This window comes from Macrosteles quadrilineatus, unplaced genomic scaffold (genome assembly GCF_028750875.1).
Source record: "Macrosteles quadrilineatus isolate MER2022 unplaced genomic scaffold, UCM_ALF_1.0 Scaffold_20__1_contigs__length_2534061, whole genome shotgun sequence".
NCBI classification, from domain to species: Eukaryota; Metazoa; Arthropoda; class Insecta; order Hemiptera; family Cicadellidae; genus Macrosteles; species Macrosteles quadrilineatus.
In genome coordinates, this window is record NW_026542613.1 from 2,184,410 (window position 1) to 2,198,219 (window position 13,810).

The 13,810-nt window shown below is 35.9% G+C and overlaps 2 protein-coding genes across 2 annotated transcripts; one reads left to right on the forward strand and one right to left on the reverse strand.

The window, feature by feature from the left end:
• Positions 1 to 6: 6 nt before the first annotated feature.
• LOC129005379 (NADH dehydrogenase [ubiquinone] 1 alpha subcomplex subunit 6-like) lies at positions 7 to 3,562 on the forward strand. Its single transcript, XM_054434246.1, has 3 exons — positions 7 to 236; positions 3,061 to 3,176; positions 3,310 to 3,562. The coding sequence occupies exons 1-3, from the start codon at positions 107 to 109 to the stop codon at positions 3,436 to 3,438; spliced, it is 375 nt and encodes a 124-aa protein (XP_054290221.1). The 5' UTR covers positions 7 to 106; the 3' UTR covers positions 3,439 to 3,562.
• Positions 3,563 to 10,137: 6,575 nt separating this feature from the next.
• On the reverse strand, positions 10,138 to 12,459 carry LOC129005369 (uncharacterized). Its single transcript, XM_054434236.1, has 2 exons — positions 12,182 to 12,459; positions 10,138 to 10,883 (listed from the first exon to the last, which is right to left on the reverse strand). Exons 1-2 carry the CDS (start codon positions 12,259 to 12,261, stop codon positions 10,415 to 10,417), a joined length of 549 nt encoding a protein of 182 aa, XP_054290211.1. The 5' UTR covers positions 12,262 to 12,459; the 3' UTR covers positions 10,138 to 10,414.
• Between the last annotated feature and the right edge of the window lie 1,351 nt (positions 12,460 to 13,810).

A 13,810-nucleotide genomic window follows, 5' to 3' on the forward strand; every position in this document is an offset into this window, starting at 1 on the left:
TTCTTTTTGTGTTCGCAATTCGCATCGCCTGTCCTCTAAACTCTGTCTAATGTTTACAGTCGAAAAATAATTTGCTCTTCTCATTAAATTGTTTGTTAAAAATAAAATGGCTCAAAGGGAAGCTGCTAAAGTATTCGTGAGACAAGTTAAACCTCTTTTGTCGTTAGATCAAATTGAAGCTCAAAGAAGAGTAAGGAATCTATATCGAGCATGGTATCGTCAAATTCCAATAATTGGTAAGCCAATTCTGTGTTATAATAATATTAAAACAATATCATAATCGCATAAATGGTTAATAATACAGATTTTTATAACTAATTTTATGTTTTCGAACTGTATAAAATCATGGTTAATAGGTGTTAAATCATTTTGCAATCGGATTTAACCAACATTGATATAGATATGCCTTCACCTGGCTAAACCCTTCTAGCCTTAGGCCTACATGTTTTGTTACTGGGTACAGATTAGTTTGGGTGTTATCTGGTACTTTGGTGCGGGTGGTACGGTTTTGGCTTCCGGCACATCCACATAACATACGGGTTTGGGCCGCTATCCCTAAAAGCGTTATTTCAGTACATTATCTCCTGTGTAAAAATGCCTCTGGCCTCGACATTAAGAAACGATAAGTATGCCGAAAAACTAAGATATATAATCGGATGTAATATCAGTTCATAGATTTCCTGGATCTCAACACCTATTGTCGGCTTATGTAGGTACTGAATGAACATTTAAAGCCCTAGGCCTACAGTATGCCCTTTCAATAAGACTTATTTCAGACTGTGCTGGTGGTTAGGTTAGTTAAGTTCTGTGCTTCGTTGATTGGTCCTTTTTCATAGTACAGTAGAACACTACAATAGTGTTAGACAAAATATCAGGTCATCTATCCATTTGAACTTAAATTGGATTCCTCATTAAGTAGGCTACCATTGTAGGGCACAGACAACAAAAATACGACGAATAAGTTATGGTATTGTAACTTACTAAAATAAACGGTATCAGCAATCTGACACATAAGAATACTTTCTCCCATTAGCTTGTCAACAACTTTTATCATGGGTAAGCGATGCAAGTAACTAAAGTTTCATTTCATTAGCTTTTGAAGCATAATTTTTACAGGATTGGGGGGGGGGGGTGGGTTTGCACTATTTTCTTTAGAATTATAAGGACCATAACAGACAAATTTTAATCAAAATCTTTTTTTGTAGGCTAATCCTTTTTTCCGTTTTTTATGGGTTTTTTTTAATAACAAAAGCTACCCCAAGTCATTGTGTGGTAGCCTACACTAACTTTTGAACCACAATTTTTACAGCAATTGGGGGTTGCACTATATTGTTGAGAATTATAACGATTATCACATACAAATTTGAACCAAAACCGGCCTTTTTTAAAAAATATGATTTTCTCTTATACTATGGGTTTTTATGGGAAAATAACATAATTAACAATAACTATTGAACTTTAATTTTTACAGAAATGGGAGTTATACAATTTTGTTTAAAATTTGAAGGGCTACAATACTAAATTTGTATCAAAATCATTCAGGCCATTCTTGAGAAAATCCTATTTTGCTATTATTTTATAATGGGTTTTTATTTGAAAATCAATACTAAGAACCAACATTTCTAAAAAATTAAAAAAAACTCCTGGAGATATCATGGATTAGTAGGTACCTACATACCAAATTTCATCAAAATCGGACCACAGGTGTAGTCTGTAGCTCTGTACACATCCAGACACACAGACATAACTTCGAAAACCACTTTTTTGGGTCCAGGGGGACCCTAAAAGAAAATATATCCACTCAAAACTCAAAAATGTTGACGAAAACAATAATTTCTCCATATACTATGGTATATAGGGAGAAAGTAAAAACTGGCCTTTTACCAAGTGTCTCGGTCTCATGGTAAGACCTAGACACTTTCTCATTTTGATGTCCCCGAAGTAGAAACACCATCCATTTACATTCAAACATATATATATGTGTGTGTCTGTTAGAACGATAACTTGAGCAAAAATCATCCGATTTTGATTACATTTGGTACAAATGAGTAATCCTACGTTTATTCTAACATGTTTACAAACCAGTATAATCAGACTATGAGAACGGAGTTCTATGAAAGTAAAAATTGGGGGTTTCCCATTTTGTACCCACAAATCAGAAAACTTTTTAATTTCTTTTTAAATTATTTTTTAGAGTTAAAAAAACAAACAAAATTAGTGATACATTGTGTTTGTGTTGGTACATTGTGTACATAAGTGTTGTTGTACAATCAATAATAACCGAGAAATTAAAAAAAAACCTTACCTATTTTTAAATTCCCATGTTTTTCTCATAGAGAATAAATTAGGCTAACTTATGCAAATTGCTTGTTTTTATGGGTATATTTTGTTAAAATTAGATAAATTTATTCATTTATACTAACCTTATTAGGTAACATTTTACAAATAACCATTTTTCCCCTCCCTGTTGTAGCAAAGTACTCGTTAAATCTAATGTTATTTAAATAGTGAATAAATCTGACATATTTTAGGATTTACTCAGGTCTATAGCCATTAGGGCAAATGAAAATTCACATAGTCTGCAGGTTTGCTGTGACTGGGTTATTTTATTGTATCATTACACTGGGCTGTGAAGGAGGGAGCCTATAGGCTACTTTAAACGCCTTTATTTGCATTGTCTTCAGCTATTGTCTGCTTTGTGACATGACAAGTCAAGTGACTCATCTCATGCATGTCGCACTTGCCTCCCCTCGGCTGCTGCGGTGTGTAGCCGACCCAACACTCGACTAGGAAAAGATGACCCAGCAACGAACTTAGTCTCCCCCTCCTCTTACTGGAAGTTGTGGTCCTAAGCTCATATCTGGAGCTCTGGAGTAAACGACATTATCCTGCATACAGCTTTAGTTCTTACTCAATCCATGTTGCTACTCTCATTTCATTGTTAACATAAAAAAATATTTTAATTTTAATATTGAAAGGTAATTAAAATATTTTATATTAATGTTGTCAATATCCGGAAGTAGGAAAATGAATTCATTGTTAACCTTTATTATTTTTCAGTTCACGACTTCCATATTCCCAAAACTGAAAAACAATGCTATGCAAAGCTGAGAGAAGAGTTTGACAAGCATAAAGACGTCAAGGATATACGCTTAATCGATATGTTGATTATCAAGGTAGGCTTTTTTAAGATAGCATTACTTTTGATCCCAAGAATTTTTTAATAGTTTTTATTATCTGTTCAGTGGATAGTTTAGTTAGTGAGTCTTGAGTACTGAGACTCTAACATAACCTTGGGTTTATTTCCAGGGTCAAATGGAACTGAAGGAAATCGTAAACAAGTGGAAGCAAGAATGTCATTTGATGATGTACTTCAAAGACACTGTAGAGCCCAAGCCTAAGGACTTCCTATCCAAATTCATGAGTGGGTCTGACTGAAATACCCCTCAACGGTATAGTAATCCCAAAAATGGAATGATAGCAATTGGTTCCATTAGTGTACAAAAGATGATTGAAACATGACTTGTGTATATATGATTGAAATAAATGTTATAAAACAATATTAGTCACTTTTCCCAACTCCTTGGTTATCCTCATTAATGTATTTTGTTATTGCGGTTAACCATTAAAAGTTGTTAATACATATTTTATCATTAGGGCCTTAAAAGTGACTATTTTTTACCCGAGCTTAAGTTTTACGATCGAGGCCGAGGTTGAAAAGACACTTTTTGCCTGTGTGATGAACCATATTTTTTGTCATACTGTACCACTATTTAAACAAACTATGTTACAAAACTAAAATAGTTTTCGTTTTAAGATAACCTCTCAAAACTGCTTGTTTTCAATTTAACACGTTTGCTGCGGCCCATCAAATGGCAGGCGTAGCCCCAGTGCGGCGCAGCCCGCAGCGTCGAACAAACCCGATTGCTGGGTGATTGGCTTTCATATTTCGGTATGACGAATATCAAAAAACGTGTGGTGATGTCCTGTTTCATGACAAGAGTCGACGTAGTTTGCTAAACACCCACAGCAGATGCCATTATTTTACAATGAAACACACTAATATAGCACAAAATTACAGTTAACAATGAGTGAGTCAAAATCCACCAGGTATAGTTTCGGAACGAGTAACGATAATTACAAACGAATCGCACCACAAAACTACCACTGTGTACACGAAGCACGGACAAAAATACTCCGACCTACACCGGAGTGCGGCTGCACTCAAACCGAATAAGTTTGGCGGGTGCACACTACCGCCCGGGCGGCGCGCCGCAGCGTGGCGGAGCGCGGACCTACCCCCCGGGCGGTAACTCGCACGCAATGTGTTAATTTGCTTATGGAAACAAGCAGCTTGTTTAGTAAGTAATTCAACCGTTTTGTCTATTATGATTGTGTTAGTGTATATTATACTATATCCAATAAGGCAACAATTAATTACAATCGGACCATGGGAACAGGGGTTTATGGGGGGTTTTATGGGGTAAAAATGTGTTTTTCCCATTTTTTACACTAAAAACAAAAAAAATTGCAATTTCTTTCCAAACCGTTTTGTAGAGCTTAAAAAAAGAAATAATTTAGTATATTGAAGTGCTGTTGTATGCCTAACGGTCACGGAGAAAATTAAAAAATAGTTTAATTTAAAATTCCAATGTTATTCTTATGGAGAAAATAAAAATTGTAGTTTACTTGTTTATGGATATATATTGATAAAATTTGGCAAATTTATTTATTTCATCCCATACTATTCACGTATGGTCAAAAAACACTTTTTACCTTCCCCGTAGCAGCAAACCTAAGCGCTTGTTAAACCTAATGTTATTTAAATAGGGAATAAATATGTCTTATTTATGGAAATATTTGAGTAAAAATGTAATCAGACAAATTGAAATTCGCTTAGTCTGCAGGTTTGCTGCGGCGGGGTATTATACTTAAGTAACTCGTTGTAAACAATCAACTCTATTCACCTGCCAGCCGTCCTTATTTGATGTAGAACTGTACCCCTCAACTGACCTCCTGTGGCTGATGGCCATATACAGCATCCCATGACCAAAGACTGGTTCTTATAGCACTCCTCCAACAAAACCTAGATACTGTCACTGAAATTTACTGATGGTCATGGCAAACAAAGGTATAACTGCAAACTGAGTTAGATCAAGAGCTAAAGGAAGGAAAGAATTGATGATTGCAGTTTGTGAGTTTGGTCCTAGGAATCAGCATTTCCCTTGATAAGACCATTATTTCGTTAGTTCCTGTGATTGGCAAAGTGTTCGAAACCATAATAAAATCACAATTAATGAAATTTTTTGAATACCATGGCCTAATATCTGATTGGCAATTTGGGTTTCGAACGGGTAGATGTGCCACGGATGCGGTAAGGCGCTTGGTGCAGCATGTGCTAAATTCTTATGAAAACGCCTCTCTTACCCAGGCAACTCTAGTTGACCTGAGTAAAGCGTTTGATTGTGTTCCCCATGGTTTACTTTTGAATAAACTTGAGTACTACGGTATCCGTGGCACAGAACTCAATCTTTTTAAGTCTTACTTATCAGACCGCAGGCAGCAGGTTGATGTTGCGGGTATATTGTCAGATGAGAGTGAGGTCTTTTGCGGAGTGCCCCAGGGCTCGGTGTTAGGCCCTGTTCTTTTCCTTATAATGATTAATGATTTGGATAAATGTATGTCCTGTACTTCTGTGATTTATGCGGATGACTCCACTTTCTTAAATAGTCAAGGTACCTTTAGTGAACTCATGGTGCTGTCCAAACTTTCCCTCAATGAAGCTAGGAACTGGTTCAGTGTCAATGGGTTTTTTATGAATCCTGAAAAGACTCAAACTATTGTTTTTAGGTTAGGTCGCACACCTGAGGAAGAAAAGAATTTTTCGTCAAGTGTAAATTTATTAGGCATAGATTTGGATAGTGATTTAAGCTGGTCAACCCATTTATATAACTTAAGTAAGAAATTGTCAAGAGTTTTATTTTTAATTAGACGTCTAAGAGATTTTGTTCCTCCTTTGTATGTTAGATCTGCGTATTTTGCTTTTTTTCAAAGTCTGTTAAAGTATGGTCTGTTACTGTGGGGTAACTCCACCCACATTCTAATAATTTTAAAGCTTCAAAAAAAGGCTGTAAGACTGTTGACCAATTCAGGGTTGAGGGACCATTGTAAACCTCTTTTTAAAGCAACAGGTATCCTGACAACTGTAAATTTGTATATATTAGAGTGTGTTATTTTTGTAAAACAAAATTCACATTTCTTTAGCTCAAGAAATAATTTTCACTCATATTACACAAGGGGAAGATCTGCTTTGGATAGGCCCTACACCAGACTAACAACAGTACAGCAAAGTTTTGCTAGTATATCAGTAAAAATAGTAAATTGTTTTGCAAGTGAAATACTTGACATTCCTTGTACTCGGCTAAAACAAAGGTTGATGGTTTGGCTTGCTGACCACCCTTTTTACAGTTTAGATGAATTTTTTGCAGAATACAATTGTAATGGTAAAATTGTTATCTAGTTCTTACTTAGTCCCTAGTCAACTGTTACCTAGTCTTTCAAACACTTGTTTAAGTAGGTACCTCACTTTTGTTTCATATAGGCTATATAGTTCTGTGTTTTTCAAATGATTTTAGCTTTATTTTCTTGTTGTCTTTGTTATATTTAAGTTTAATGAAGATTCCATGTTATAGGTCTATTGTAACATATGTTATTTAATGACCAATAAAGATTTATGATTTATGATTAACACGATACTCTCTTTTAACATGCATATTAAGATTCCTGATCAACATAAGAGCTTCTTAGTGATGTAAAATACCCGGGTATTTAAAACTCAGGGTAAATACCCTGGGTATTTACCCAGGTAAATACCCAAAATCCATAAATACCCGGGTATTTTGGGTATTTATGAAATCGATTGAAATTAATTTATATTCACCCCTAAATATGTTATTGTTATCATTACATGAAAAATTAGGATAGTCACACCTTTTACAGTAACTTGAAGCTTTACTAGTACCTTTTATTTAATAATTTAGCACTTTAAAAAAAATAAAACATAAAGTTTTTAAATAAGAATGGGGTTTTGTTTTTTATCAAGGCAACACCTCATCAGAGAAATAGTGAACTTAACCTACTTCTACTGTTATTAAATTATGATAGTTAAAAAAATTGATCGTATAAATGGCTTGGAAGGCTAGACAGACCTAAGGCAGAATGGCGGAATACTAAAAGTAATTACAATTTTCTGTGTTACCGCTTGGTTGGAAAAAATAATATATTTGGATAAACCTACTAAAAAATGTATCTCCTGTTTTTGGTCTAACTTAATATAGTTTTGAAAGATTTATTGTGCTATAGATTTAAATGTTTTGTACCTATCACAAGTTTATGAAATTAGTTTTTTTTTATTTTGATACCATTGATATCAACAAAAGATCTAGAACAAAAATATTATTAAATCCTGCCATCCTACAGATTGAATTTTAAGTATTTTCTTAAGTTGTTTACACGCCTAGGCCACTACTAGGTTAAATTTTCATGTATTTATAAATAATAATTATTACTTTGCAAATTATTTTTCTTCACTTTCAATAAAATAAATTCATCTATCCATCATAGAAATTAAAAGGACCAGTGCAACCATGCGACCAGGGTATTTATGCCGATTATGCTTAATGCTCAGACCTGGGTATTTATGGCGATTGTACCCAGAAGTAAAATGCTAGTAGTGACCATATGAAATTTTGTTTAACACATTTTATCATCATTTTACTATCCTTACAGGGTGATAATTGCAAAAAAACATCTCAATCTTCTTTAACTTTAATAAAAATTATAAATACCCACTTTTTGGGTATTTACCCGGGCCTGGGGTAAATTCCCGGGTAAATACCCAATTTATATTTACCTACCCACTGGGTATTTACCCGGCCCACATCACTAGCTTCAATGAAATTTTTCTTGAGCTTCAACATGTGGTAATAGTTATTTGTGTAACTAGTGGGCAAAGTGGCACTTTGCTGCACACGAGAGCAATGTGCGGCTCGTGCGGAATGATCTCAAGTGCAGCAAAGGCCTTTTGCACTCGTGTTACACATTATATTTTCCCTACAGTCACTATAAAATAATTAGTCTTTCAAACGCTATACAACACGTTTTTAGGTTCAGCTGGCAACACAAATAGGTGCCCTAGAGAAAGTAGTACCCGGTCCGTATCACTCCGCTATTTTTCCTCTGCAAGAAATGTGCTTCGCATTTTTAAAAATATAGTTCCGTATGTTTTTGTAATTTGAAGTGGTTTCCGCGCCTAAAAAAATGCTTTAAATGTATTTTCTTGTTTATTAAGATTGTAGGAATGTTTTAAACACGTTTAAAAGAAAAGTCCAGAAAGTTCAGAAATACCGAAACTATAAACACGAAATGACAGGTTAAATTGTAGTTATAATAGTCAATCAGCTGCTCATAGTATTATTATCTTTAAGTGTTGCCAACCTATTTCCAAGCGTAGACGGATTACGTGCATAATAGAACCACGCTGTTTTGTGTCGTTTCGTTGGAATCCTGATGTGCGGCAAAGTATAAACCGTACGGCAAATCAAATCAAATCTTTATTCATCATTAAATAACATGAGTTACAATAGATTTCGTCAAAAACAAAGTATAAATATGCAGCAATTAGCAGCTTTCTGTACTATAAACAGTACAAGGAAGCCAACTTTGTCGGGTGACTGTGGGAAAAATAAATAGGCTACAAAAAATTGTAATGCAGACCAGTTGAAAATATTGTAGGCTAACTGCTTTTAGTGTTGTGGTTTTTATCCTTTTTTCAATAATCCCCCAGGTTCAAGGAAACTTTGCTATACATATTTACCTCAAATATGCTCTTAAAAAAAAAAAAGATTTTGCAAAGGGCCTCACCGTCTAAATATTAAAATCATTTACCCTATCTTACTCAGTTTATTTCCACATTTCATTATATAGCCCACATGTAGACCCCCCTAATGGGACCCTGCCTAGGTCGGATAACTCGAAAAGTCGGTTAAAACGGACAATCCAAAAACATAACAAAATTAAGTGCTATTTGGATATAATCATTATTTTGAAGTCGTACTTGCAGTATTTATTAAATAAACTACACTTGTCTATCTTCTTTTTTTCGTATTGATAGAAAAGTCACAAATAAACATAAAACACGATTAAGTCAAATACTTTCAGTGGAGTAAATTATAGTTATAGGCAAGAGCCAATAAAAATTCTAATTTTAAAACTTAAATACTGTTATATTAATTGATGCTTTCCAAATCTATTGTAATACAGAATGGAAATTTTTGTCAAAATCAGAGATACAAGCAACCATTTTGTTATGAGATAGGATGTTGTTTAGCCTCTCACTTGAAGCAGAGTCACAAAAACTATCTAGACCTTGGAGTCGTTAACCCCCCTCCCCTGACTTCCCTACAAGTTGCTTGTTTGTGTACTCTAGAGATAACATAATAATTCTAGATTAGGCCTAAATTACAAACATTTGGCTGTTTTCAGAAACAAAATTTTTTGGGATGGATTTTAAATACCGGTAACTTATTCTTAGTCACATCCTGTGGAGATAAGCGTATATGATTCCCATCACCTAGCGTGGGAGCGGAAATGACGAGATCCTAGAAAGAGGCGGTTAAACCGAACTGTTCTAAAAGCAAGGTCGGTTAAAAATTAAAATTTTACGATAGAGGGCAGATAATCTGATTTTTGTTTAATGGGAGGTCGGTCAAGAGCATCATGTGGAGGTCTACTGTATTCATATTCTTGCTATTTTTACTACCTGTTAGGTCATGTTATACTACGATTCATATCCCAACCAATTGTACAATAGTCAGGTCTCTAAACATATAGAAAACTTGTATTAAATGTGGGGATCTCCTGTAAAGGACAGGTTTCAAGGCCAAAATAAGTTACTGTTGGATTAACATGTCCGATATTTTCCTTGATTACAGTTGGTTATTAGCTAGATCTAATCACACAACAAAGAACAACAACGAGGGATTGCATGAACCTTAGTAAATTATTAGTGAAGACCAATTACCGTATCACTAGATAAACACAAGGCAATAAATAATTAGCACTTAGACCAAACTGGTATTAAAGCACTTGCAGTGCTAAAGAGATTTTTAAGCTTTATTGCGACACTATTTAAAACTTTGTAAAATGGCAATGACAAAGTATTTACTTAGTGCTAAGAAACATGTGATATGAAAGTGCAGCTAGGCTTCACAACAAACAGTGCTTGAACGACTTAGACTAATTGATAAAAATATTAAAAAACTGTTAAAATAGCACTGCCAAATATGTTTAAAACAACTATCCTAAACGACATACATGCAAGTTCACAAACAAGAGTACGAATGGTTACAGAAAACTATACTTTGTTGCTCGTACTGACTTTCTGTTTTTTGTACATATTCATAACTTTTTTGCCAGGCACGAGGCCTTGGGTTAGCCCTGGCCTTTTCTTTTTCTTGGTTTCACTATCCACTGGCTTGTCCACTTTTTCACTTTTGGTAGAAGCATCTCCGCCTGCTGAACACTCGGCTTGCTCCAAGTTTTCTCCGGTTGCTTCGCTATAAAGGTCCGAGTCGTGAGCAAACTTACAGTTATGACCAAATCGGCATCTACCTTTACGATACATCCAACATATTTGTTTACCGTTAATCTGCGTAATATCTTCTTTGGCAGGAATCATTTTTACATGTTTTTCTAAGATGGCACTTTTGGCGATTTCCTCTTCAGCAAAAGGATTTTTAAATACTGAGTTGGTGATTTTGATGGCGCCATCTTCGCCAAATTTTGGTAACGGAAGTTTTTCAGCCTCAGTGGACGGTTTCACCCTGTAAAAAAGTGTTTTGAATTATTTAATAGGCCTAGAGTACAAAATTTGACAATAGGCCTAGATGGAAAATTTCAATTTAATTAACTTTAAATTAAATACCTCCGACCTAAATAACTCACTAAGCCTACCTATTCACTTTAAAGTGAATACTTTATACAGGGTGCGGCAGTAGGCACCAAGTAGTTTCACTCATGTAGGACTTTGGCAATGAACGCTGCAGGTGGACACTGCTGGTCTTGTTCTAATTGGCTAGGTTAACTCGTACTACCAGTATTTCCGTAACTATTATGGTTAGGAGTGGACAAAATTTATGTTTTGCTGTGTGTCATAAGTCAAAAGTCATTTATTTAGCCAAATCAACCAAATACAATTAGTGTTAGCTATGTCAAAATAAACTAAAATGAACTGAAGTAAAACTAAAATACACAACTTCTTAGGTATTTAACATTTGTAAGACTATTTACAAGTTGTGACTACCAGCCAAAAACTTTGGCTACAAAAACTTTGTGTGTGCATTTAAAAACACTACAAGGCAGTTATTAAGAGGGAAACAGCTTTTCAATAGCGGGTTTTTTATCCCTCCTTGCAACACAAACAGGACACAATCGTGGGCTTAAAGATTGGGAAAAAGTGGAGCACTCTTAATACAGAAAAACAGACTATTCAGGTTTTAAGTAAGAAAATGGATGCTGTGTTTCCACATAGTTTTTGCACAAAATAGAAACCGCAGGGTAGGTTTATAGCCTGCGAAATTTGTGTGATATGTTGTTTCTACTTGTTCTAATATTAAATCCAACATTTGTTAAACATATAAAAAAGGCCTGCCTTGATATTTATAGGATTTTTTTTAATTTGAAGGAATTTTAGTTCATGAGATGATGAGCTAGGGTCATAAATTTTTGAAGGTTAATCAGGAAGTCCCATTAGGTTAAGGTCCGTCAGAGGCAGTCTTAGTAAAGAATTAACGAGGAACGCTTTTATGGTAGCTCCAAACCCTTAAAATGTTTGCAGATATGCCAGGGGTTTACATGTCACATTGAAGCTTGATGATTCGTTTAACACAACGCATTACAAGTTTTCAGACCCCTACCAGATTATGACCGTATATTTTTTTTATGATTAGATAGGCTGTGGTATATAAAATCATAGCATACCAAATTTGCTAGCCTAGGCCTATTTAAAAATGCTATTTTATAAACTGCTGTCTATTAGGCATTTAGGCCCAAAGTGATATGGCAAGTTGAAACAGTCAAAGTTTAAGCTCTACAAAATGCTTAGGCCTAACTACTTACTTACCTGTCTTTTTTATCTCCCTGAATTTCATCACTTGAGTCTGATTCAGAAGAATTGCCATAGTCAGCTACCAAAGAAGACATAGCCTAATATGTTGGCCCTAATTATAGGCAACTATAATAAGATTGTCAAAAATATCTTTAACTTTCAATAAACAATTATTTAAGGAGGGGGTATTGAAGGATTATGCCACATTTTTTTAGTTTAAAACCTAAAATGGATTCTTTACAATTTGTTAATTTTCAGCAATAACCTCAACCTCGGTAACAAAACACAAATAAATATGATAAATGACAAAACTGACAAGTCAAAACATATGATTGTTCATGATCGTTTGCTTCGTTATGTTCTGCTTTTAGATTGGAGGCAGTCAATTAGCTATGTTCAGGTTAGGCCTCTAGAGCATTTTAGCGTTGAATAACATACCAGCCGTTAAAATACATGTATTTGTATTGATTTGATTGTACGCAGTGCCGGATTTAGGGTACTTGTGGTCATAGGCCAAATTACTTGAGCGGGCCTACCCCTGTGGTGGAAATTCCTTGTGATCGCGGAAGTAATCGTGAATATCTCCTATGCATAAGGTAACATCATAATCGACACCTGTGATCGTGGAAGAAGCGTGGACATCTCTCCTAAACCAAGTCAAAGCCATCATAGGTATCCGTGACCCCCGCGGGCTGCAACAAAGGGACATCATCCACGACACTCGCGACCGCGGCGTAATCGTGACCATATCCTATGAGCTGTGACCTTGAGGACATCATCACCGTCACCCGCGACCGCAGTAAAATCGTGAACATCTCCCTCGAAGCAGCAATCACGGGGACATCAACATCGACACCCGCGGCCGCGGCAAAATCGTGAACATCTCCCGTGGGCCGCAATTACGGTGACATCATCATCGACACTCGTGACAGTAGCTAATTCTTGAACGTCTCCCGCGGGCCGCAATCACGGTGACATCATCACTGACAAATCGTGTCAGCGGCTAATTCTTCAACGTCTCCCGCGGGCTGTGATCATGAGGAAGAAGACACATCACTGTCTCCCGCGGGCCGCAATCACGGTGACATCATCACTGACAAATCGCGACAGCGGCTAATTCTTGAACGTCTCCCGCGGGCTGCGATCATGAGGACACATCACTGTCACCAGAGGCCGCGGCAAAATTGTGAACATCTCCCCTGGTCTGCGGCTGACATCATTATGGTCACCTGTGATCGTGACAATTTGGTGGATTAAAATAAATTATTTTTTTATCTACAAAAATGTGTTTTATCAATCCTCTACAATACACGGATTTTGGCTGGTAAACTCTCGTGAACAAATTATGACAAAGAAATGGGATAACCTTGGAGAACCCACAGTGAAGTGAGGTACAGAGGAAACATTCAACTTACACTTGGTGTCAATCAAGAACACAAGTGGTGTCTAGCACTAAGTGATGGTATCGGGTGTCTAGGGAAAAGTCCAATATACTAATACCCCTCTTGTCCAAATGTACTAGTACTACATACAACGCTCACACTGGAGAAAGGCCTGTGCTTCGTGCAATAGAAATTTTCGCACAGTGTTCGCCGCTCGGGCTCTTCATTGCTCGTCACGAGTATATATTTCCCCTTCCCGCAC

Bases quoted from the DNA above. Each gene is read 5' to 3' on its own strand.
- LOC129005369 (XM_054434236.1), bottom strand. From the start codon at position 12,261: ATGTCTTCTTTGGTAGCTGACTATGGCAATTCTTCTGAATCAGACTCA. The intron at 10,884-12,181 runs GTAAGTAAGTAG...ACTTTTTTACAG, and splicing joins CAGGGAGATAAAAAAGACAG to GGTGAAACCGTCCACTGAGG.
- LOC129005379 (XM_054434246.1), top strand. From the start codon at position 107: ATGGCTCAAAGGGAAGCTGCTAAAGTATTCGTGAGACAAGTTAAACCT. The intron at 237-3,060 runs GTAAGCCAATTC...ATTATTTTTCAG, and splicing joins TCGTCAAATTCCAATAATTG to TTCACGACTTCCATATTCCC. The intron at 3,177-3,309 runs GTAGGCTTTTTT...GTTTATTTCCAG, and splicing joins TCGATATGTTGATTATCAAG to GGTCAAATGGAACTGAAGGA.